The sequence below is a fragment of the Sitophilus oryzae genome, unplaced genomic scaffold, assembly GCF_002938485.1.
Source record: "Sitophilus oryzae breed Bouriz unplaced genomic scaffold, Soryzae_2.0 scaffold_177_pilon_pilon, whole genome shotgun sequence".
NCBI classification, from domain to species: domain Eukaryota; kingdom Metazoa; phylum Arthropoda; class Insecta; order Coleoptera; family Curculionidae; genus Sitophilus; species Sitophilus oryzae.
Window position 1 is genome coordinate 7,181,040 of NW_022146479.1, and position 26,734 is coordinate 7,207,773.

At 31.1% G+C, this 26,734-nt stretch overlaps 3 protein-coding genes and 1 long non-coding RNA gene across 11 annotated transcripts in view; 2 read left to right on the forward strand and 2 right to left on the reverse strand.

Annotated features, from left to right (window-relative positions):
• LOC115882308 overlaps nucleotides 1–17,685 on the forward strand; it is a 106,105-nt gene extending 88,420 nt beyond the window's left edge. For both annotated transcript variants that reach the window (XR_004050171.1, XR_004050172.1), the window contains 2 exons: nucleotides 15,445–15,534; nucleotides 17,405–17,685. This is a non-coding gene — a long non-coding RNA (uncharacterized LOC115882308). The remainder of the gene's footprint in view (nucleotides 1–15,444; nucleotides 15,535–17,404) is intronic.
• LOC115882301 (hemicentin-2-like) overlaps nucleotides 1–26,734 on the reverse strand; it is a 393,218-nt gene that overhangs the window by 135,947 nt on the left and 230,537 nt on the right. The gene's annotated exons all lie outside the window — the stretch shown is intronic.
• Nucleotides 15,384–26,734, reverse strand: part of LOC115882305 — a 158,225-nt gene continuing 146,874 nt past the window's right edge. For all 3 annotated transcript variants that reach the window (XM_030900289.1, XM_030900291.1, XM_030900292.1), the window contains exons 5-6: nucleotides 19,280–19,440; nucleotides 15,384–15,504 (exon numbers count right to left, since the gene is read on the reverse strand). The gene's annotated coding sequence lies outside the window, so the exon portion shown is untranslated. The remainder of the gene's footprint in view (nucleotides 15,505–19,279; nucleotides 19,441–26,734) is intronic.
• LOC115882307 lies at nucleotides 22,917–24,820 on the forward strand. Its single transcript, XM_030900294.1, has 2 exons — nucleotides 22,917–23,299; nucleotides 24,497–24,820. Exons 1-2 carry the CDS (start codon nucleotides 23,196–23,198, stop codon nucleotides 24,756–24,758), a joined length of 366 nt encoding a protein of 121 aa, XP_030756154.1. The 5' UTR covers nucleotides 22,917–23,195; the 3' UTR covers nucleotides 24,759–24,820.

Below are 26,734 nucleotides of genomic sequence, written 5' to 3' on the forward strand. Positions count from 1 at the left end.
AAATATCTGGGAATTACAATGGACAGTAAACTTCTATAGAACAGGCATATTAAGAACATCACCAGCAAAGCCAAGAAAGCTCTTATGATATGCAGAACGCTAGGGGGAAATAGAACATTTTGCGCTGGATATATACCATGATACCCTTGATTACTTATGGAGCAATTGCTTGGTACACGAAACTAGAGCAACGTACAGCAAGGCAAAACTTATGCAACGTGGCCGTGGCAGAGACTGACATGCATCTGCATCACGGGAGCCATGAGAACCTGCCCAACATCAGCTATTGAGATCATTCTAGACCTAACATCACTGTAGATTGTCATCGGTGAATTTGCCAATGCGTCATTGATTAGAATAGTCATTGACAGAAACAGTAGTGGGAAAATTTTCCGCTCAGGAGCTTGGAATACCTTCAAAAGTAAAATTCCACACATCCAACTCACAGTGGATGATATAGGAAGAATGTACAACTTTGAGAAATAACTCAATGTAGTATTGAGTAATAAAAAGTATTGGGAAGAGATTGGAAACGTTTGATCAGCAGGTAAAAGACAATACAATACTGTGTGTGGTGTATGTATGTGGTGTATTTGGGCCGAAACTTCCATACTCCGAACCAATGGGCATCTACCCCAGCATCCTACAGTATCTACCTGTAGGATGCTGGGGTAGATCATCCTACAGGCAGAAATCTATGCTATCGTAAGACTTATCTTAACTGTCTTAGATAGGAACCGTCGGAAACAATAAATAGCCATCTTATCTGATAGTCAAGTAGCGTTAAAAGTGATTAACTAATACACATCAATTCGAAGTTGGTCAAAGAATGTCTAGAGAAGCTGGACAAATTAGGCAAAAAAATAAAGTCCTTCTACTCTGGGTGCCAGACAAGCGAAACTCAGGAACTTGTAAGACTCCATCCGTAATCTGGAATGAGAATCCTGCAACGGCCTAAGACACTCAAAGAAGTTTCTCAGAACTTCTCAGAACCGAGAAAAATCAAGGATTTTCCTTGATTTAAGTTATTTTCGGATTGTCACGGGGTTTTTAACAGGACACTGTCTCCTCAATGATCACCGAACACCTCAATAGATTGAAGCTAAGAAACAACGATGAATGCAGATTCTGTGGGAGATATGGGGAAACACCAGACGCCGAGACGACAACTATTCGTTCCAAAAGCTATGGTACGACTGATATCGGAGATGAAGAACTAACTGTAACTCTGTAAAACCATCTCAGATACTGCTTTTCGTCAAAGTCTTGAGTCTGTATGATGAGTTATAATTCAAGAAAGGAGAACACAATAGATCTATAAGCTCGCGGTTATCAACTTCCCCCTCCCATACAAACTACACCTACTCCTTAAATAAAAATCGCTTATATATTTTAATTCGAGAACCTATCCTAACTATCTCTAGCATGCTATATTAAGTACCAATTGTTAAACAGAGGCTTAAACCAAGACTTAACTAAACAATAGCAGTAGTTTGTAACTAGTTGAGCTTAATTTTACCTTGATCGTAACTTCAATATACATATAATCGCATCTTACTTTGTATGTTATGAGTATAAATAATATAAGAAGCCTACATATAATATGCAAATATATTTAAAAACTAGATACTATTTGTCTTCTTTTATAATTAAATCAATAAGTAGGTAATTAATATGCATAAGAAGAAAAAAATGCACATAAAAACTTGTTTGTATAATTATAATTATGTCTAAATCTTTTATCATTTTCGTAAGACAAGAACAAAATTATAAACAAAATTAATATTGACTAAAAGATAACAAGTAGAATGATTTGCGTCGCGTAAACGTGGGGGTAAGAAGCATGTAATTTCCGTTTGTAGATCGTCGGCAGAAAGTTACAAATTGTCTCAAAGTAAAATTCGATAAGGAAATCACCGTGTTTATTTAATATTACAAATATCTTCTATAAATATGAATTTCTTAAACCTAACAACACAGTTCTAATAAATTATATTAAATTATTCGTGTCTTAAATATAATTAGAATTTTTGAAATAGCTGAGAGACCAAACCAATCCGGAGATTATTTCAGGATTAAACAAGTGTCTCGGCGTTTCTTTTGGCTTGCATACGAATTTCAATGTTTTACACTTTAAACGTCCAGATCCGGATCTAAAGAGCTTTTCAGGATAAAATAGCTGCGGAAACCCGGGGGAATGCAACGTAGTGTTGCAGGTTCGAGACACATATTCTTGAGGTACTTCCCGGATACTATTCAAATGTTCAATTTATTCGCTTGCACTTCTCAGCGCGCGTACGAAAACTGAAACTCAATCTTCGCTAAATCGCGTTTCTTATGTCGAATTACTTTTTTCTGTATGGGGAAGTTACATTATCATTTGTATTTATATAGCTCTCAACTAGTAAATTTACTAAAAATCTGTTTAAAGGAATTTTTCTTTTTTTACCTACACACATGGCCAAAATTATTGCATATGTCGTTTAAAAATATACGGAAAGGAATTTAAAGAATCTTTTTTTATACATAGCTTTGATAATCTGTAATAAACATTTTTTTTTGTTAAAATGGATATTGTAAACAATGTTTATCGTCCAGACCCAATATTCTTGCACATTTCGATATGTGGTCTTTTGGGTTTTAGAAGAAACCTGACCATAGTTTTGGCCTTAAAATGCCTAGAAACATTATTTCACAGTTTAATAGAGTCAGAATAGTAACACTGTATCAACAGGGCTACCGACAACTTGCAATAGCTGAAATTGTAGGAGTTAACCAAAGCGATGTTTCGCGAATATTAAAAAAATTCAGGAAGACAAACGAGGTTACAGACCGGCCTGGAAGAGGTAGAAAGAGAGTTACTACTGCCGTGCAAGACCGTCAAATATCCCTAATTGCACGACGCAATCCCCTGCTTTCTAGTACTGCTATTAAAAATGAGTTAGCTCGCCTTGAAGGAGTAAATGTTTCAGGAAAGACCACAGCAAGAAGACTCCATGACAGAGGATTATATTTAAGGAGGCCTCTGCGTGTTCCGAAGCTTAATTTACAGCACAAAATTACGCTGACTACAATGGGCTGAGGAGATAGTGTCAGACTCGCGATGAACTTTGGTCTGGAGAGCATCTGGAAGACGAGCACGCTTGAATGCAGCTCAACCCCATGACGCGTTTCAAGGGGGAAGCATTATGGTATGGGCAGGTATAATGCACGGAGCTCGAACTCCTCTTGTATTTATTGATGGCAAAATGACAGGTGCCTCATATCTTAGAGACGTTTTAGAGCCTATTGTGTGTCCATTTCGAGGGGCAGTGGGGGATGAATTTGTTTACATGGACGATAATGCTCCTCCCATCGCACTTTAGTGGTTCGCGAGTTTTGTGAGGAAGAGGGTATAAGAAAACTGTGGTGGCCACCGATATCTCCAGATCTGAATGTGATCGAGCATGCTTGGGACATGCTAAAACGCCATATTGCCAAAAGGAATGACCCTCACCCCCCCCCGTACCTTAAATGAATTGAAAATTGCTGCGCGCGAAACATGGGAAGCCATTCCTCAACATCTTCTGGACAACTTAATTGAGAGCATGCCACGTCATCTCACAGCCTGCATTGAGGCTCGAGGAGGCAATACAGACTATTTGTTGTGAGAAATAAATAAAATTGTTTTCAATATTTTCTGTTTAAAATGAAATTTGTCTTTGTTGATTTTCACTCATTATGAAATAAAATTATAATAACAGCCTAGTTGCACTTACATTTTTAATTTTATATTAGTTAGTCGTGTAGTAAGCCAATATGTCCAAAAATATAAAAAGAATCATATTTCTTCTAAAATAAAATAAAAATATCGTTATATGGCAATAATGTTGGCCATGTGTGTATATAAAATTTTAGAATATTCTGCTTGCTTATTTCTAATTTTTTCTTAATATTTAACATCAAATCCATGTTGTTTATTCAGCAACAAATTTAATTATGAATCCGTTTGAAAAAGCCTATAAATTTAACTTCTACGTTGGTTATTTCTTTTTTTTTCGATCTCACTGGTTGTACGGTGATGCTTCTTAAAGCGCCGAAGCTGTCAGATCACGATATCTTCTATTGGTCTATCAGCGATTTTTCCTCGTATACGATTGGCCGCTTTTTTATAGCGTGAACCTCTTCTTTTAGAACAGTACAGCCATTTTATAGCCGCCTGAAAGGTCGTGGGATGTCTCGTTCCTCTGAGAAGATGCCTACACCTGTATCTCCTGAAGTCACGGAAGCATCTGTTAACTGCTACCTCTTGAGTGTTCATTATCAGGTTGCTTTTCCATTTTTCTCTTGTCTGAGTTGTTTACTAGTAGATCTTTTATTTAATATCACATATTTTATTATATATTTAATAAATGCATGGAAATCAAGGATATCCAGGAATATCCAGTTTTGATTTTTTCCTCGTTTAATTATAATTATTTATTTAATATTTTACATTGCGCTTTATGTACACATATAGTACGTGAAAACAAAATCTAACAAAAACTAGACTTCTAAAAGATTATACTTAGAGGGCTATAAGTTTACGTCATGTAGGATCCTATTGCCAAGAAAAATCCACTAGTAACTAAACTTTTAATAGAGATCTAAGTCACTTAGTTACATATATGCTGAAGTAGATAGTTTAAGGGCTTTTAAAAGTTTTTTAGCTTTTTTTAATTGAATTTTACATTTTAGATATATCATTTTTAGGGGAAAAGCAGTGAAATTATTCTGATTTGTATAATTTTAGTAATATTAAAATATTCGCGAACTATTAAAAATGGGTATATTTTATACTTAATAAAAGTTGAAGGGTTTTATAAAATCTATCAGAAATCAGGAAAATATTAAATAGTTTTAATATATAATAATTTACGTAGCGTAAAAAATATTAAAGAATTTGTTAGATTCCTTAAATATACGAGATATATATTCCATTCTAAAGGAACATTATACAAAGTAAAGTTTAAAATTTAAGGTAGGATTCAAAAGAAAATTTGGCATAGTTTCAAAAGATGTGCAACTGGATCTCATCATTTAAAATATTTGGGTCACTTTTTTAATCCCATAGGTATAATATTTTTTGAATAAAACCTATAAAAAAATGTAAAAAGAATGTGACATATTTTGAGATGTTAAAATTAACTTATAAATACGTGTAAATATTAATAAGTAATTAATTCAGTAATCGACTATAGGTTTATTTCCTGGTGTTATTAAGATATACTTTTTATGATTGTGATATTGTGATTTTTAGGAGAAAAATAAACGTATCATGTAGCCCTTTATACAATATACTGTATGATAGAATAAAAACATTGTCATAATTTTATTTTTGTACTATATGACTTGTAAACTTTTATACAAAAATATGCAAATAATTACTATTAATTCTTTTTCATAACAAATCTGATTCAGAATTTACGTTGTATCAACGGTTAATATACTTTAGGTATTATTTTTAATAAACAGAAAATACCCTGGTGCCTGGTTTTTGTATTCTTTTTTCTCCAAAGAACTCTACAAGCATGTAAAATTGTTCAATTTGTCAAAAGACGACGTTAAAAGCTGCCCGATTAATCATACCACTATAAAATAACTTCTAGAAAATAACGTTTATAAAATAGACTTATGTGTAACAATTGGGTCGTGAAAAATTCATAAATTTTCAAAATTATTTATCTATTTTTGTCAAGTTGTCCAAAAGCCAATTAATAACCATATCATAATATTATTATTTAAATCTTAGAGTCAGTAAACAACATTTTGCTATTTAATATCTATTGACATCATATACTCCATAGGTATTTGTGATGTATATGATGTGACTTCATATACACAAGAATTTTACACACTTTAAATCACTTCATAGGGTGTTCTTATTTCAATTCCCCTAATTCTCTGTACGGTATATTTATTGTGACTTTTTAACATAAAATAGATATATGTATTTTTATTTATAATGTCGATACTTTCTAAAGCTTGTGTCAATATTTTACCTAGATATGGTATTCATTTTTATTGGAGCTAAATCTCACGATAACAAGATCCCCTATTTTGAATTTGTCACAGTTTTCCAAAGAATTGTTTATCCTAGGAATATTTTATTTAGTGCGATGTCCATATCTTCTCTGTGCATATTCTTTTGACTGACATCTTATTAAAAGTTCTCAAATTCACGCATCTCTTGTGTTCTTGTTTTATTGAAGTTGAACGTTAAGGTCGAAAGCCAACTAATACATTTAGAACAAATAATAACTAAAATTAAACAAACAACTTTTGGTGGATGCAACTTTTAATCATGCACGCTGAAATACGCGAGATATTTTAAACTCAGAAATACGAACATGTTGTAATGCTTTTTTCGGTTGCAATCGTGGCTTTATAGAACAGGTGTTACAGGAACGGCATTTATTTTTTAATTAAAATCGAAAATAACAGTTTCCTAAAACGCGTTCTGAAATTTGTTTTATATTTTTCCTTGTTCGTTTAATTGCAAACTGCACTTTTTTGGATTTCCTTTTAGTTTTCAAAATTCACAATTTTTTTGCGGTTATATACAGAGTTGTTGATGATGATGTCGTACACGGTATAATTGAACACATAGAGTTTATACAGGAATACAATTTTAGTATTTTAACGCGTAACAGACGTTTCCTTTAATTTAAATTAAAATCCAGAAAGCAGGAGGCAACGAATTATAAGTTAGTCTGAACAGAAGTGTCATTAAACTATCGTACTTCTTCTTCATCTGGCTTCGTCCGCAACGCAACTAGGGAGCCATTAGGCTACAATATCATCTCAATTATTTTTGCAATTACCTTTAGCCAGAAATCCATCGTATATCACGGGAATTCGGATAATTTCATTTGTAATTTAAAATGGTTTAGGAGTTCAATATTTCAAAATCCTTTTATTCTTGCGAAACTTAAAATGAAATTGAATAAGTTACTTTAGCAAATTGGTACAGTACTAGAAGGTAATTCGAGCAAGAGCTCTAATTTATGAAAATGAAATTCTGCATATTGTGCTGGGTAAGCAAAATACATAAATATTAATTATTTTTTACTAGCTGGTATTTCGAAATGATCTTCGAAATTGTTTTAAACTAAATAAAATGGCACAGCTATGGTATGTTTTTTTGTTATATACTGTTTTACCATTATGTATATAACTTATACAGTGTAATAGAATAAAGACGACGTCACAGTAAAACGTAGTATTATATCTTCTCTAAATCGAGCTCCTCGAGAGAATCCTTTAAAAAAAGTAGAATAGTAGATTAGATATTGTATGATTTTGTTTGCATATGAATGTAACACCAATAAATCAAAAATTATGAATTATTGCTAGCCAAACTTCTTTAACTTTGACAGTGACTCACTCACCGTCATCAAAATTCTAAGGTACTTCTATAAGTGCACAAACTTCAAATTTCGAATTTTAGATTGCAAAAAATGATAAATCTCGAAATATCCTTATGGACTAAAAGTTAGCAGTCTAGCAGCTACCTGTAACTGACTTTCTAGTCTATAAAAAGTTAGAAAACTGGAATTAGCCAATTTGATATTATCTGATTTTATTTGTATATGAATGTAACAACAATAATTCGAAGTTTATGAATTATTGCTAGTCAAACTTTGTTAATTTTGACAGTGACTCATACCGTGTCCGTTATCAAAATTTTAAGGTACCTCTAAGCAGTTCTAGGGTACCATGCAAGCATGTATTGCACAATTATTTTACAAAAAAATACTATTTCGATTACTATGTAATTCTGAACAGTGCATTTAAGAATAAAATAGGCATTTTAGTTAGTATAATGTCATACCGTACAATTGCCAAATCATTATAATTATAACAGAAATAAAGAGATGTCTAATATTGATGATGAAAAATTTATAATAAAATTGTTGAATAGATGCTTAAATAGAAACTAAATGAAATGAACTGACTTGGTTTTACATGAGATCTCACAATTTCTTGAATTGAATTGTGTTGCGAAACTTGGCATTTTTTACATTCTATATGTTTTTAATGGGATCTATTATTACCTAATAATATATTAATATATTTATTAATACTATAACAGCGCTTTCAGATGGAGCGGAGCGTCCGCGACTTCGAGCAAGTACCATGAGTTTATATGAACAATTTCACATAGATGACGGCCATATACATAAACACATTAATATAAAAACACGCGGACGGTCCGCTCCATCTGAAAGCGCTGTAGCTGAAATCTTAGAACTGCATTTGGTGAAAACAGTAATTCTTAAATTATTTCCCTTGTCTCCAGGTGTGTTTTACGTTAAAGTAAACTTACCCCACTCCAGACAATTTATGAAAATGATATTCAGTTTATTGTGTAACGAAAATAGATTCATAAATATTAATCCGCCTTTTTTCGCTGTTTTCGTAAGTGAGCGGAAGTTGTGAGCCATCGCGTGTCGAAATCTACATATTGACAGTGACTGCGAACGCACTGTTTCGCACAGGGACTAGTAATTATCCCACATTCCAACCTCAGTTCTAATTTCTCTAGTTCCAATCTGATGCATTGCCTGATTACAAACCTCTTACTCAAAGACATTTATAATTAGACGGGTTAGTTAGTTGTCTTCGCCTTATTTTACTCAATCCATCCATAACTAGGCGGGGGTTTGCGTGACCCGTTCTGATTATGGATAACTTAAAACCATTTGTTTCCTTAATTTATTTAACAACTTCGTGACATTACTACTTAAGACCCTTTATTTTTTCTGTTAGAGCCTAAACTGTTAGTATTATAAATAACTCATATAACCCAATTAGCTCTATATTAGGCCTCAATCTATCATAGTGGATAGTTATAAATATTATTTCGTTTTAGACCTTATAGATATTTAATTTCAGTCGTCTACAAATAAAAGTAAACGTAATTGAATAAGTACCGTATGATCGAAAAAAAAAATGGCGTCCAGTTGGCTGGGAAATGAACATCGATGACATTTCCCATATAAATTTACATATAAAATGACAGCGATCTTCATTCCATAGCCATCGCTGACGCCGTTTTTTCTCGATCATACGGTATTTTTTCAGACATGTTTTTTTTAGGAATTTAAATTACCTTATGATCGAAAGAAAGACGGCTGGGTAATGACTTTAAAAAAACAGCTCCCAGCGCGAATCTAGTTACGCCACCGAGTTCTACGTGAAAACTCTATAGCCCAATATTTTCAAACTCGCCCTGTATTTCAGAAACTAAGAAGGCTAGGACAAATCTGTTTGTAGCAACTTTTTTCATAAAAGAGTAACACAGCGATGAAAACCGCATCTTTGTATACGCATATTTTCTACTCATAAAAGAGAAACCCCTTAAAATATTTGAAGTTGGGAGACCCTGTACACTATTTTCGTGTTATTCAGGAATTTAATAATTGATTTAGTCGTTAAAAGTATAAGTTTGAAATTATATTTGAAACCGATATACAGTTGATCTAATTTTGAAAACGAATTTTTGCCGAAATGTACAAATATTGGAATTGCTTGACAAAAAGAGCACAAAGGACTGAAATCAGTGGCCTGAAAACAAGCCCCAAAAATCTGTGATTGTATTAATATTCAGATGGGGATTTACAAATGATGTGTTTGTGTTTCTGTGTTATGTTGGGTTCTGTGCTGGACAAAAGCGATAAGAGTTGAAGCCGTTTCCCGTTGCAGACGGATATATATAAATTTTCACTGTAACGCTCGCACGTATGATAAAACTCATTTTTATTACAAATTTAGCGCCCTTAATAATGTTTCATTTCGGTATTTTGTCAGCTTAATAGGTTACGCCACTTTCATGTATTTCTATAATACACTGTTTATTAAATTGTATAAATTATAAATTTATATGCACAGCGGCGTTCTGACTTTTTTTTGTAAGAATTGGTAGAATATCTTTTTTAAGGATAAAACATTTATTAAATATATTTATATATTTCTTTGTTTTACAATGTAGTAAATAAAAATATACTCAATATTAAAAAGAATTGTATCGCAAAGCACACCAAGTGCAGAAGTAATAACTTAAATATAACGTCTGATTTTCATTTTTCTGACGATATAGAAATTTTTACGACTTATTCGACCGTAAAAAATATATAATAAAATTTCAAAGGTCTCTGAACTTTCTATAAATGCATTTCGATTTATTCAAGGTGTTGATTTTGATAAAAAAAAACAAACAGACAAAAAAAACTTTTTATATTTTCAGCTATTCCAAGACGGAGGCAGAAGCCAATTAATACTCAAATTATTTTTTTTAAATTACATGGCTACGACCATTTTCGAAATGTCTAATACATAGTTTTAAATACAAATTAAAAGTCTGGTAATATTTTCAAAATTTCTGCTTTAGAGTGAATCAAAACATCAATTTTTTGGGACTTTTTTGATTTGTCTGTAAAATAATTTTGTCAGCTTAATAGGTTACGGCACTTACATGTATTTTTAAAATTCACTATTCATAAAATTGTGTAAATGAAATTATAGTGATATGCACAGCGGCGTTATGATTTTTTTGAAAGAATTGGTAGGATATCTTTTTTAAGGAAGACACATTTATTAAATATATTTATATTTCTTTGTTTTACAATGTAGTAGATGAAAATGTTTACAATATACTCAATATTAAAAAGAAATGTATGGCAAAACCCCAAGTGCAAAAGTAATAACTTACATCTAAAGTCTGATTTTCATTTTTCTGTCAATATAAGATATTTTTATTGACATTTTTACGACTTATTTGGCCGTAAAAAATATATAATAAAGTTTCAGAGGTCTGTGAGCTTTCTTTAAATGTATTTGGATTTAATCAAGGTGTTGGCTTTTGTAGAACTTTTTATTTTTTTAACTATTCTAAGCTGAGACAGAACCCAATTAATATTCAAATTAATTTTCTTTCAAATAACATACTACATATAAAGTTGGTAATATTTTCAAACTGGTAATATATGTATGTATATAAACTAGTAATATATAATTTTCTTTAATATATCAAACTATTTTCAAAATTTCTGGTTTAGAGTGAATCAAAACTAATTTTTTGGGGGATTTTTGATTTGTCTGTAAAATAATTTTGTCAGCTTAATATTAATAATGAAATCACGAAACTAAAAGTAAATAGAATAGATATTTTTCACGTAAATCTAATGTCACGAAAGATATTTCCTATCCTAATATATCTTTGTAGCGGTCGAGAATATACGAATATTTTGGGTAAAACAAATTTATAAAAGAAGAAAAGTATGAATAGCATATAGAAACAGTATGTAATAAATCAAATCAGCAAGGACGGTATATTCAAATCTGACGAGCTTGTATCATTTATTTTTTATATCAATATATGACGAGATACTGAGAGGCCTTATCATTTTACTTTCTACTTTTTTCCTCGAAGAAGAAGGCATGATAGATGGTCCGGAAATTTTGTTATGTCACACGATAATGCATTTTCGAAAAATTCACTTATGTACGCTTGGATTGATAGTTTAAATTTTATGTTCTTAAAAGAATCTATTTATTAATATTGTACTATTTAAACTATTTATTTTCTACAGATGAAAAGTTATCAAAGAAAAAAAAATAAAATGTATTATTTGAAAGGCATTAGTATAGGAAATTTTTCTAGTAAGATCGTTTTTCATTATGTTGACATCAGTATAATCTAAAATGTCATTGGAAAATTGAAAACTGTAGTTTGACAACTCGTTATAATTTTTTTTCTATTTTATTTCGAGTAAGAGTTTTATTTTGGGCACAGGGAAATTGAGTTGGCCAAATAAATCATACGCCAATTCGATATAAAAGTAAAATAACACACAATAATAAATGTAAATAGCGCACGCATAGTATACTGGCAAATAAAATATTGGGCTGTTTCGAAAAAAGCACGTTCAATCTAGACTAACGAACCCAAAATAACAAAAATTTATAAGGCATTGAAGCATAATTCTCTCTGTGACAATGTATCTATCGATTGGTGTTGCAATAAAATTAAAAAGTGAAAAAATGTAACGGCTATCATTAGTAACGTTTATACATTTGAAATAATATTGCATGAACGTGATAACATAACAGTGAATCAATACAGCTATACATGACTATGTACAAGGTGAATCAACTATTACAATAATAATTTAAAAAGGAATAACATGTTTTTGTTGTTATAATAAGCATGTTCGTAGTTTTAACCGTTTATAAAAATAAATGGAATTTACTACAATGAAAGCCAAGTGAACTGTCTATTTGACGACGAATTTTGGAAAATATGATCATTTTACTCTTCACACAATTTCCCTGTATATAATGATAAAAACTTAAATTTTTACTAGTTTATTAGTGCTATTTTTTTCACATGGAGCGGACCGTTCGTTGGTTTAACAAGTACCATGATTTTATATGAATATTTTCACATGGACGTGGATGCTCTGTCTGGATGATTTCGTCCGACGGCCGTCCATTGTCGGGCCGTTGTTTCACATGCGCAGATTGACAGCACAGGTGAAAGTACTCCGTCGGATCTTAAAAATACACATGACGGACGTTCCTCTTCATGTGAAACAGCCCTTAGCAATTTTCCTGGATATATAGAGTTACCGAGAGTAAATATTTCCGAAATTGCCACCGTACCATGAGTATATTTACTGGGTGGTGTATTGTCATTAGAAACATAGCAAATCCCCTGCAAATTTTGAACTATCCAAATATTGGCACCCCTGTTAATTTTACAGCGAAGTCGTAAACATGTTTTTTAAAGATCAGCGTATGCTGAATACACGTGCCAAATTTGAACAATTTTTGACAAGCCTATTACTATACTACAAGTAATTTAATAAAAACTGCATCTATTTTTAAATTAAAACTGAACAGGTAACAATACAAGACCAGACAAATTCCAACATACCTTAAGAGATCATTCTATGATTTTGTCAATATCAAATTGTATTTCGTAAAGGTTGGGGTTTTGCCTATTTCGAACAAGTTTTAATTTACCAAAATGCATTTTGAGCATACTAGCCGTAGATACTGTAACGTAATAGCGTAGACTGCACAAATTGTAGTTAACATCAAACGCGTTTGCTTTTTATTGTTTCTAACCCTATTTTACTTTAACTAATGTACCCCTCAAGTTTAGCAAATATTTTTGAAAAAAGGCATATTATTCAAAATATTCTAGACGTATCATTTAATAGAAAACGAATTATTTTATTTAATATAAGGTGATAAGAAATGGTATTGCGGAAATTAGCTTAATCACATCACTATTAAATATTTTAACTGGTAGTATAGTCCAACCCCAGAAACACGACTATGATGTTTTTTTCGCAAAAAAAAAAATTGAAAATTCGAAATTTTTTGAAAATTTTTTTGAAATTTTCTTAGTTTTCAGTTAAAAAACATAATTTATTGATAATATGGCATCATAAGTATTAGATTAAATTTACAAGAAAGAAACTCCAAAAATGATCCAGTGGTTCTCAAAATTTTAGCAAAAAATCATTTTTTTGGAAATTTTCGAAGTAAAATAACTCCCTTATTTTGGACTTATTTGAGAAACGATAAAGAGAAAATATGTTTCTTTTATCGAGATCTACCACCCCTTAAAATATTTGCACTTATTTCTGGGACACCCTGTATATTTACAAACAAATACCGTATGATCGAAAAAACGGCGTTCCCCATGGATTTTTACGTATCAAATGACAGGGACCTTCATTTCAGTTTCAAAGCCATCGCATCGCTTACGCCGTTTTTTTCGATCATTGTGTACGTTGTACAGTGTTAACATTTTATGTTGCCCGACTTTCTTTTTTCAACATTTAGATGTAATTAACATTTAATGAACCTTAAACTGTTTGACAAGTGTATTTTTTTCTAATTCATCTCGTTGAAACGCTTTTAATAGTTTGTTTCGCCTTTTTTGAAGAAGGATATTGCTTTCCAAAAAGCCTGTTTTAGTCAGTGCAGCAAGTTCGTGTCTGTTCCATTTGCTTTCAGTACATTTCCAATCTCACTTTTTTTTCGTTAGAATATACACCGACAACTAAAAAAACGTCTTTTGTACAATACGCAAAAGTTCTAAAAAATATTTTTTACTTACTATATATTTTATTTTTGCGTTTTTTTATGAAATAAAATTAAGTTAAAGATAAAGTTGAGTATAAAGTAGGGAGTACAGTAGCATTTTTTTATTAATTCTAGTAAAATTCTTTATATAATGTAATAAATTTACCCTAATTCAGCATTGCCATTTATTCTACTATTCGGGCAAAAAACCGACTAGTTCGATAGAGAAATTAATCTGATATCTCCCTTTCTAATTCGTCTTGCGATTGAACCATCCTGTACCATGCTTGATTCCTAAAATCTTTCTTTTATTCTACTTAATCGGATTCATACAAAATGGAATTCCCTGTGTCGAGTACATGGTATTTTAAAATTTAATTTAATTTACCTATGCCAACAAGAGAATTGCAATATTCTTACATACATAACAGAGGTTTAGCCTTTTTCTCTCACTATTTCTTCTTATTCCTTTGTCTCTCGGTTCTTGTGTCGTTGAATGAGATACAAAACAACCGAAAAAAAAACGGGTGTAGGTTTTTTAAATATTTTTGTACGATGTATACAATAAAATCGGATAGTATACAGTTGATCTTTTTAAAGAAGCAACACCAGACTTCGTAACTTACATAGACTACCAGAGCGCAATGTTTGCACGTTCGAATGAAAATAAGTAAAACAACCCCAAAGTATACTAATATAATATTACGTCTATAGCTATACTTCTAGTACCTATTAGCACAGTTTAAAGAATATATACTAATATGAACAAAACAACTAAAACACTATTTTTGATTCACCCTATGCGTCGGGCGGAACACAAAACTAAAATAAACTTGGAGCGCTGTGTACACGTCGAGCAACGGATATAGACTGACCAAAGTCTACAAGACAGGCGGGGAGCCGCGGGATGGATTTTGATGAAGAGTGAGCCAACTGGTATATATTCTTTAAACTGTGTTTTTTTTGGTGTTAATTAATAATAATTAATAGGTCTATTATTTCCTACTATGAGTATTTCATTATATAGTTTAAATAGTTCACTAAACTTTAATGCCAGTATAGAGATACCGAAGTCAGTTGGAATGGTTTGAAGCTCTTAATTTCGGCACTGTCTTTGATGGCGTTACTCTCGGCACCATTTGCACAAACAAATAGAGGCTCCTAAACCAGTCTAGTGGAGTTTGGAGATATATCTCACATATTTTAATATAATTGTTTTTATCTACTAAGACTGATATTAAAACACAGATTTAAATGTTAGTTGTGTTTATTATTAATAACGTAACTATATAACAAAAATTATATTATTTTATTTTGCTTCAGGAGGAATTCTGGACTGGTTCTTGGACTTCTAAAGCTTGAACCTCTTCGTTATGGTACTAGCTGAAAAAGAGAACAGAATTAGACAGATAGGTAATGAACATATGTGTGTATGTACGACAGATATGTCCTATGAAGACGTTAATATACATACGTCTCCATAGACAGCATTTCTATATGGACCTACACGTCTCTGTAGACATTCTATAGAGACGTCTATGTACATACGTTGTATGTCTATATAGTCGGAACATCACCGTAGATGTTCATTTATATAGACATACGACAAAACCCCTTAAATATAACATAATTATTTGAACCGGACACTCTTTTTGTTAACTTATTTACTAGGTTTTTGTTAATTTAATAATAATTTAATAAATCCTTTTTTGAAAACTTTGTTTTTTTAAATTTATAAGCGTCTATTTCACCCTCTGGTGGCAAAACGTTGAACTAAACTAGGGTTGTGGTGCCATCTGGTGGCAAAACACTGAACTAAAATAGATTGGTGGCGCCCCCTAGCGGTAAAACGCTGAACTAAATTTGTGTTCGTGGCGCCCTCTGGCGTTAAACTGCTGAACTAAACGTTGTGGCGCCATCTATTAGAGGGTGGCTGAACTATAAATTTTAGTTCAGCTACCCTCTAATAGATGGCGCCACATTCGCTTTTAGTTCAGCAGTTCAACACCAGAGGGCGCCACATTCACAAATTTAGTTCAGCGTTTTACCGCTAGAGGGCGCAGCATTCTCAAATTTAGTTCATCATTTTGCCGCTAGATAGCGACACGTCGCTATTTTAGTTCAATGTTCTGCCACCAGAGGGCGCCACATAAAAATAATCTTTTAATGATAATAATAAAAATGCATTTAGTATTATATTTCCTAAGTTAGCAAATAAGTTAACAAAAAGAGTGTCCTGTTCAAGAATTATGTTATATTTAAGGGGGGGGGGGTTGCCATATCCCTATATAGATAGAACGTCCATAGAGAAGACCTGTCTATATAGAAATACCACTAAATATATAGACATGTTCTATATAGACAACTCTATCAGTTATGCTGTATATATGTTGTCTATATAGACAAGTCTATATGGACGTATGTATATATAGACTGAACGTTTAACAGATGTTCGTCTATATAGACATGTTGTCTACGGAGACGTATGTCTATATTCTATATAGACTAAACGTCTGAAAGACCTTTGTCTATATAAATATATGTTTTCTATGGAGACGTATGTCATATAGACTAAACGTCTAACAGACGTTTGTCTATAGAGACATGTTGTATATGGAGAGGTATGTATGGTGTCTCTCTAGACGTCATTTATACATAGACATTTGATGTATATATCAATGTATATGTCGACATATTGTCGATAGAGAAATAGATATAGTGTCAGGTTATATACAGGTTGTTAATTTGTTCATTACTCGCGGCAAGAGCTTTATGGTTGAAATATGGTTGCAACCTCGGCCCGCTCGTCGATAGACGACGCGACGGACGGGACGAGTCGGCAGAAAAATCAATAATGCATGCGTTCTCAATAGGCAGTGTTGCAATTCTGTTCCCCTATAAGTAACTGTCGAGTTAACAACCTGTATAATCTTGCTTTATATATGTATATTTACAATTAAGTTAAATAAAAGGGGGTTAATGGCCGTTTTCCCAGCACTTATTAAGGTTACTTTAAGTGTAGCTTTTAAGGTGACTTCATGTGACTTTTAAATTCGCTTGTCATATTCAAACCTCCGCTTAACGACATAACGTATAAAGTGTCATCGATTAGTAGTTCTAAGATTACTTGTATGTATTATGTGGGTGTAATTACCTTTGTGTATAATTACCTTTGTAATGAACAATAAAATGTATGGTTTACTACTTAAAAGTTAGCATGCTGTAGTTTCTGTTAAATGTTAGTTTTATGTAAAATATTAATTGTATGTTTGATTTGTTGCAGAAGCTGCAATTTGTGATTGTGCAGTTGATAAGAAATAAACTCAAATTCGACAAACAATAAGGAAATAATGGTGAAAGATGGAAGAGGTGAAGAAACAAATAATTTCACACACATATATACACACAGAGAGAAGAAAAATGCCAACTGAACCTGATAAAGCTCATGTTTCGTTAGAAATATGTAATCATTCAGATTTTTAATTATATTATTGTTTAACAGAACGAATTAAATTAAATTCTAATGTAAGTTTAAATTTGCTCTGTATCAGTGTTATTGTTTTTGACAAGTTATATAAATTAATAGTAATAAACTTAAATATTATTATTACTGTATTATTATTATCCACAGCAAATCCTTGGACTGTTCAATGGACCTACGCTTCTATTTCTAAACTCAGTATATGCCCAATGGCCTGATATTTATAATATTAAAACATTCATAATATATTATACAACATAGGGACGCTATAACATCACAGTTTGCCTTGATAAAAATAGCAAGAAAATAAAAATATTCTTATTAAAAAAGCATTTAAAACAAAAAAAACTGTAACGTCTAAAAATATCGCATATTCCAACATATAAAAATATGTAACTTACAGTCAACAATATACAGTCAGTCGAGATATTCAGAGTGACAAGAACGGAAAAATAAATTGAGTATCTCATCTCTGACAGCCTATATATTTACTGAGTAGTAAGGCACAAAATAAGAGTGTGATATCGAGATAACATAATTATGGAAAGAACTATTCAACCAGTTGTTTTTCCTCCTATCTTCAAAGAAGGCCATGAAATTGATTCATGGCTTACATTGCCATAAAATAATTCTAACAAAACGGTTCTTTTCAGGACCACAAAATATTTAATAAAAAAAAAAGAAATAAACCCGTCGGCACTGGTACAGGATTCATTATATAATTATTTTGTAATTATACTAAAATTAATTTGTTGTATAACAATAAAAATCTAAATTCTATTAAGAAAAGAAAACGACGTCACAGTAGATCTGGAAATAATACTTCGCTTGACCTCTACTATATGCATCTCTGAAGTTATTAATAGTTATTACAGAAGCGGCTGATCACAAGCAATAAAAAGCAATTAACCATATGAGGTATGATCTACCTACAGCCTAACAAACTAAATTGCTGTATTCAGAAACATTTCAAATTTTTATATATAGTTAAAAAATAAATAATCCCGAAAATAAAAAAAAACAAAACTGCAACATTCATAAATAAAGAATACTATTGTCACAGTATACCTACAATATGAATAAATAAAACAATAATAAACAAAATAAACCGCTTTATAAACTGTAACCGTATGCATATCTATAAAGTTAAAAATTAACTAAATTATTATGTTTTTTTCCTGTATTCTTGCTTAGCTACCTAGAAATTTTTATCACTAAAATGTCTATTGTCAAAAAAAAATATGAAATAATTTAAAGGATAAAAAACATATTAAAAATCCGCAAATAAAATTATTTATGAACTGGCAGAAAAATCTAGAAAAGAATGTATTTACAAAATTTATTTTATTTCAATATAACCTATAAACTAGTATATTTTTATATGCATTATATGAAAAATACGACAAATGGTAGAACTGCGAAAAAAAACTGCTTTCTCTTTAGTTTTGAAATTTCTTTTTCGGAAAAATATATGTCTATAAAAAACTATGGAAGAATATAGCAATAACTGTAACTCATAAATTGAAAACTAATGAATATAAGGAAATAGTACTACACAATCTTTGTAAATTTGACTATGTAAAAAAAATATTGTTTTTTGAAAATACATTCGGGCTCCAAAAAAGATGCAAATTAAAGTAACTAAATAGGGAGACAAAAAAATAAAAAAAAACCCACCTTAAAATTAATCCACTTCTTTTCCAAAATGTTGCTGCCCAAGTTGTCTCCGATCCTCTGTGAGGTCTTTGGAGGAAATGATAACACTACAACATTTAGCAGAAGCAGAGTTATTGAGTGCAGGAACGTTTTGACTAACGATTTTCTTGGTTGAGGTTCACCTAAAGAACGGAATTTCGAGAAAATTAATATCAGGAGATAAACGTTAGTAAGTATATTTTTAAACCGCGAAGTATTTACATTTTCAATTCAACTCATATAAATATACGTATGATAGCAAAAAACGGCGCCAAAGAGGGCCGAAGAATGAAAATCGATGGTAATTTTGCCGAGGTCAATCTTTAGACGCCTTTGAGTAATTGACATAAAGCTTGTCAAAAATTAACACTAATTATAGAGATTTCTAAAGCATATAACGTTTCCAGACACACAAACAATAAATTATTCAAGAAATTATTTTTTCTCGAATTTTAAACTATACCATTTAATATTAATTTATACAATATAGAAATAAATTACAACCTTCTTAAGGCCAACTGGCAGTAAATGCCATTAAAAAATAAAGAAGAGTACGGCAAAGTAATGACGTCTAGGGCTTGACCTCGCCAAAATTATCGTAGATTATCTTTCCCCAGCCGTCTTGGACGCTTTTTTTTCTCGATCGTATGGTATTATATATATTATATCTAAAAAGAGTTCAAAAGAATAAGCTAGGAATATAAAATAAAGTTTCGTAGTGCTACGAGTCACTTACTATTTAATATGAAATTAATATTAGGTGTAGTGTTAGGTTAGAGTTTGATATTTGTCCCTAAACGTTGCTTTGTTTAACTTCAAGCCTATGCATGCATACGACCGCCACTAGATTATTGGCCTAATTACCTGAACGTATGGCCAATAAACCATACTAAGTATATCCTGGCATGTAATTGTTGCACTATTGCCACAACGGCTACCAAATATTCCATCTATACTACAATTTCAAGTAATGAATTAGACAGACAAAGCTTTGAGCTATTTTGTTTACAAATAGCCACTTCAGCGAAGTAAATGAATCAAATTATGTCCCTTATTGGACGAATATGTTTAATAATAAATAAAAATGTCATATGGGAATAAACTACTTTAAAATTAAATTTAAGCTAATGTCAAACGGACATAAATATTTTATTATATAAAGTCGTTTTTTAAAAAATTAAATATGTATTATAAATATAGACAACAAAAGAATTTAAACTATACACAATTTGAATTATAATTTAGTATTTATTATTATTATTGTCATTCCCGAAATCATTGAAATCATCTACATAATATAAAATGCTAATGTTTATCTGTGTCGTCTCTACTGAAGTAACGACTTGCTCTAGAAAGTTGCTTCTTTTACTAAAAGATAGCTAATTTGCTCTTCTAAAAACTGTCGTCGCCGGATTTTTGATTTTTCATTTAATTAAAAATAAATAAATAAAAAGTATTTTTTTCTGATGTCGTGGCGGATGCGCCAGGCTTCAACTAGTAAAATAATAAATATATAAGAACCACTTCAAACCACGTGCCGGTCGCCGGAGGAACGGCTCCTACGGTGGCGCCCAGTGGCGGATACAGAGGGGTGCCCATGGGGCCCGGGCCCCCTAAAAGCTAAAAATTAGGTTAAATATTCGGCTTTTGGTTTAAAATAGCGGGTAAAGGTGTGGATCCGGTGGCTGACCTTGAAGCCCATATTTGCTGCATTTGATCATCGATTCTACGCAAGCGCACATCGTCGATGTTGCCACATTGCAGTTTATTTTCGAATTATTTTTAGTCAAAAACAAATGTTTTTTGACTGTTAATCAGTAATAATAATATTTCAAATTCTACAATTAATTTTATAATTTCAGATTTATCTTGATATCAAAAATTAAAAAGGTAAGAAGGATAATGGAGATTGTGAAGTTAAGGTATTATAATTGTAATCGGAGTTCTAAGTAATATAATAATGTAATAATAATATATTTATTTATATATTTACATTATAATTAAAAATTATCATTTTATCATACGGATTTTTTCTTATTAGTTTTAAACCTATTAGAATTATTTTGTATCATCAATATGACACATTTATTGCAGCCATTGTAGGTATATATTTTATCGAAGAATGCTGCTTCTTTCCTATATAATACCAATATCTTGATAATATGGTGAAAATTCATTTCTGATCTTATTAGACTAACTTAAAACTTAAGTTAGTTTGTGATTTATATTAAGATATTTCTTATAATTTTTTTATGTCTTAATACCTCTACTACATATTATACTTTGTGGTGTGGAGAATAAATTATAAGATATCTTAATACCTGCAAATCCTTTCCATTAGGAAAAATATTGTTTATAAATCATATTATATGCTAATAAGAAAATCACATAAATTAGGTGTAAGATAGAAAAATCTTGTCACAGAAAAATTAATGCAATATAAGCAGATACAAAATAAGGTACCTATTAATACTGCTCACTCTACAGTTATAATTACGGAGACCTTTTTAAGGCCTACGTAGTTTTAATGGAATGTTATAAAATCTATTATGAACATGATATGGTGCTACAGCATTTAAAAATTCAAAAAAAGAAGAAACTTGGACACATCTTTTAATTTTGCGAATTTTTAATAAAGCACTTTTTAACGTAGTATAATAAATCTAGAGCAATTAAATTAGAGTTTTATTTCTATTTAATTTTATTGACTATGAAAATACATAATAAGCGTTCACGTATTGTGTGAATATTAAAATAATACCAAAATAATATCGTATGATCGAAAAAAGTGGCGTCAGCGATGAATATGAAATGAAGATCGCTGTCATTTTATATGGAAAATGTCATCGATCCTCATTTTGCAGCCAACTGGATGCTGTTTTTTTTTTGATCATACGGTATACATTGACAAAAAAACGCTGAAAAATACAATATTTGTTTTCTTCTGAAAATAATTCCAAAATAATCTGCAATCTGGCAACATCCACGACGTGCGCATGCGTAGTATCTGTGACTATAAGCAGCAGAAACTCGTTTCAAGGTCAGCCACCGGATCCACACCATTACCAAATAGCGCTCTAAAAGCATATTCTACATTATTTTTTATTCGGCCCCCCCTAAAATAAATTTCTGCATCCGCCCCTGGTGGCGCCATCACGTTAGAAACAGATTATAAATTACTTAATCAAGACATTGAAAGCAATCAGATTCGTATTAAAATGTAAAAAAAAAGATTAAATTACCGATTAACCCCTCAAAAAAGTTGAAACCAACGCAATCTAACCTCTTTAGTAAAATTTTATAGTTATAAATAATCAATTTGTGGTGAAAAATAAAAATTAAGTGGTTAATTTATAAAAGGAGTTATTCCTCCAACGAAAGCCTTGGCTTGAAAAAACACCACAGAAAAAATATTCAAAGTAAAAACTTTCAAGAATCTCTACCATAGAGAAATATAGTTTCTATATGATCTCTACACATGCGCCGTAAAAGTGACAGCCACGCAACTATGCTAAGCGATAATGGACCGTAACATATGGAGGCATAAGGAAAAAAATATTCTGACAGCGACAGCTATAGCGACTGCGCAATGTATCTATGGTTTCTAAATATTAAATACTCCAACCAACTCCAACTCCAAATATTTGTCTGGAATAAATTATCGATTATAAAATTACCGGTATCGATTATTGGAACCCAAAGAATTGGTTTGGATAATTTTCTGGCAAGTTAATAAATTTTAAAACATATTAGAGGTATGAGGGAGGTCCTACCAGTCTTAATTTTTACTCGTATTCAAACAACCATGGAGACATAGAGAAGAAAGAACATTAAATATTAATATATTCATAAATTTCTTTTTGTGAATAATAAACTAAAAAGGCACAGAAATAGGAAAATGAGTGGAGTATGCGGTTCTAAGAAATATAATCATCTATATTTGATACCTGACAATAACCTGCCAATTATGGCAGAGTTTATAGAGAAACAACTGAATGATGAGTAAGTTGAATACCTACATGAGAATTTAATATGATCGAAAATTTTTATGATATAGGGTGCTTTGTATGATAATAGATTGAAAACAAATTCATAGAGGAATTAGATACAATAGAATTGTTTCAATTCCCGAAATAATGCATAAGTCAATACCTACCTGATCATAAAACTTTTTGATCTTAAATGTACAAAGTAATGACGAAGTTTTCTAATTAAACAATCCTTATTACATTTAACTGTTAAAGTAAGAGCACGCTTCATTATATAGTATCAATTATAACTCCGAAGCAAATAGGGTCAAGTGGTGTAAAAATGAGACATTTTCCAAAACTTTTTTTTCTTAATTACAATAATTTAAATACAAAAGTATTTCTTGTATAAAAAGCATTTGGTGGTAAAGAAACTATTGTAAAAGTAAAAATTTACAAAAAGAACCCCTAAAAAAGTTCGTGTGCAGAAAAGTATGTCTCATTTAACCCATATGACGTTTAAAACTGAGACATGCTGGGTTAAATATGAGACAGTAAACGCACGTTTAAACGCAGTGCTATTGTTTATATCAATTGCTGTGGTAAAGATGAGAGTAGGAGGATAGAAATTAGACATAGAAATTTATCTTTCTTATTAATAGAACTCTCTAATAAAAAAATCTAGACTAATAAAGAACCACTGACACCTACCTATAATTTAAATCAAAATTCAGTAAAATTATAACGCCGCAAAATATTTATGAACTGAAAGTGTAAAACGATTATATTAAATGAAAAATGAAGAACAAATATGCGTTACATCTCCGCTGCTGACTAACTTTGCAGGCTTTTTAAGATATTTCTCTGTATTCTTGTTTGGTTTCATTACATTTTTTTGGTTAGTTTTGAGTTATGACTAAAATTTAAAAATATACCTACATGCTATTAAGTTGTCTCATTAAGTTAAGTATATTTACCCTTAACTTGTCTCATTACTACCCCTGTGTGTGTCTCAAATTTACCCCTAATAAATTATGTGGAAATGATTATGATGATAGTGATAATGAAATGATAATTATGATGGTCTGTTAACAATTATAGTTAAATGTTCCTACGAAGAAAACTGACTGAATATATACGCCATATTGACATCACTTGACTCTACAGTAGACTCTGTTAAAGTTTTATTTATATTTGATGGAATCTTTAACAAATATTTTCTATGTTTAAGACAATTAATGCGGAGCATACCGGAAGACGATAAGTGTATAATAAGAACGTGGTATGATCAGTTGATGTTTGAGGCACACAAGAGAAAATTTTCAAAATGTTTAGAAGAATTACTCACTATGGTTCGATTTAAATATATGAAAAAAGAGTTGGTTCACAGCTGGATACGAAATATCGACATGAACAACCTCGAGCAGCTAGACCTGGACAAAATTATGGAATCTTGTGACAGATGTCCTATATTCGACATAAAACCAGAATAAAGTACCTATTAGGTATTAAAGAATGTATGTATGTCAGATTTTTAATTAAAATTTTCTTTGAACAGAGCCAAATTATGTAGTACCTAAGTTTAATAATTTATATAAACCGTCCTATAATATTTTATTGAGCATTATGCAATAAAAAAATAAAATATTTTTAATGCAAGCGAAAGACTGTATAATGTATTTATAAATTAAGATCCAAACTACTTTGAGCTTTGAAATAAAAGTTTCTATGATAAAACAAATATTTGCTTAAAGCAATAATAAGCCGAGGCGACCCGAGGCGCGACAAGAAAGGACAGTCCTAAGCAATAGCAATGTACATATCGTTAATTTTTTGTCGCGCCTCGGGTCATTTCGGCGAGCGTGTATTTCTAGCATTAGTACACACTCGCCGAGTTGACCCGAGGGGCGACAAAAAAGGACGGTCCTAACCAATAAAATGTATATATCGTTAATTTTTTGTCGCGCCTCGGGTCGCCTCGGCAAGTGTGTACTTCGAGCATTAGCATAAGCGTAAACATAATAATGTTTTGGTGTTTCAGTTTAGTCCTTTTTAGGCAGATTTTTTTTTAAATTTTAGAATATAGATCAGATAGTTTAGAATTTTAGAATATAGATCAGATAGTTAAAGGAATACATCGGTATATATTTTGGATTATATTTTGTTAGTTACCTAGTTCTCAATGTATAGTTATTATAGCTAGTGTTAATATGGTCATATTTTGAACTTAAATATTATGTATTATTGAAATATTGTAATTAAAAATAAAAATTTTGAAAAATAAAATCCTTTAATATAGTTACGGCAAGTAACTTAAATAGATAAAATCGCTATTTCAATCATGATTTTTTAGAATAACTATTCAAAAACCTTAACAAATACTCCTAGGTATATAAATAACACCGAAAATATCAAAATGATATGGGATTCAATCCCATTTTCCCGGTAGTCTAAATTTTTAAACCCCATTTTTTAAAGATTATACAAATAGCATTATCCCAAAACCTACATCACCATATTTTAGGTAGAATATAAAGTCACTCTGACTTTGAGAAATTCTATTATGTTCCTCTTTTAAGGTTTTGCCTTATTTTAGTTGTTTCTGTCTTTTTTCTTGTGTTACATTTAAAATATCGAAAAGACAAGCGTAGTTATAACTGGATTTTAGTCAAAATACCTGGAAAAAGTGACAGAATAAGTCGCCACGGAAAGATTTCAATCAATTTTTACGCTTGAGACGATTTATCTTTCTATAGAATTGTCCATGAAATGGATATTTAAGGAAACGTCAGTGTCGCATTGTTACTCTTAAGCTGTTGATATTTGCTACTGGGGATTTTCGCAGCTTGATGTATCAACATTAGCTTTCAGATACAGAGAATGTCAAAAAAGCAACACGATATTCCAGCTTTTTTCTCTAACCTTCGAATCTTTCTGTCGAGAACTCTGCATAAGAAATATTTTCACTTGGAACATACTAATTATATTTATTAAGTAAATAGTAACTATTTATATTATTCAAAAACATCATCTATTATTTATCTAAACCCAAAAGCCTCTAAAATGTGAAGTCAATAATTGTATATACTACTTATATACAGTCTCACCAATAAAGTCCCATCATATGGAACTTTTTTTATTTATCGACTTAAATTTGACTTGGGCGATTGTTTCTGCTTTGAATTAGATTATAAACAACCTAAAAAAAATTACTCTGTTGCCCTCTGGTATCTGTCAAAAAAGAAACAACTTTTTCAAATAAAGTTTTTCGAAATTCTGCCAGTAAACCCATTTTTTAGCCATTTGTTAGTTTAAACGTTAAATTTGACAGTTATCTGGGGACAATAGGCAAATTTTTCTTAAGTCATTTTTAATCCGAATCAAAGGAAAAACTATCGCCAAAGTCATATTTCACTTAGGTCAATAAATAAAAAAAATGCCGGCTTTATCTGTGACAGTGTATAATAAA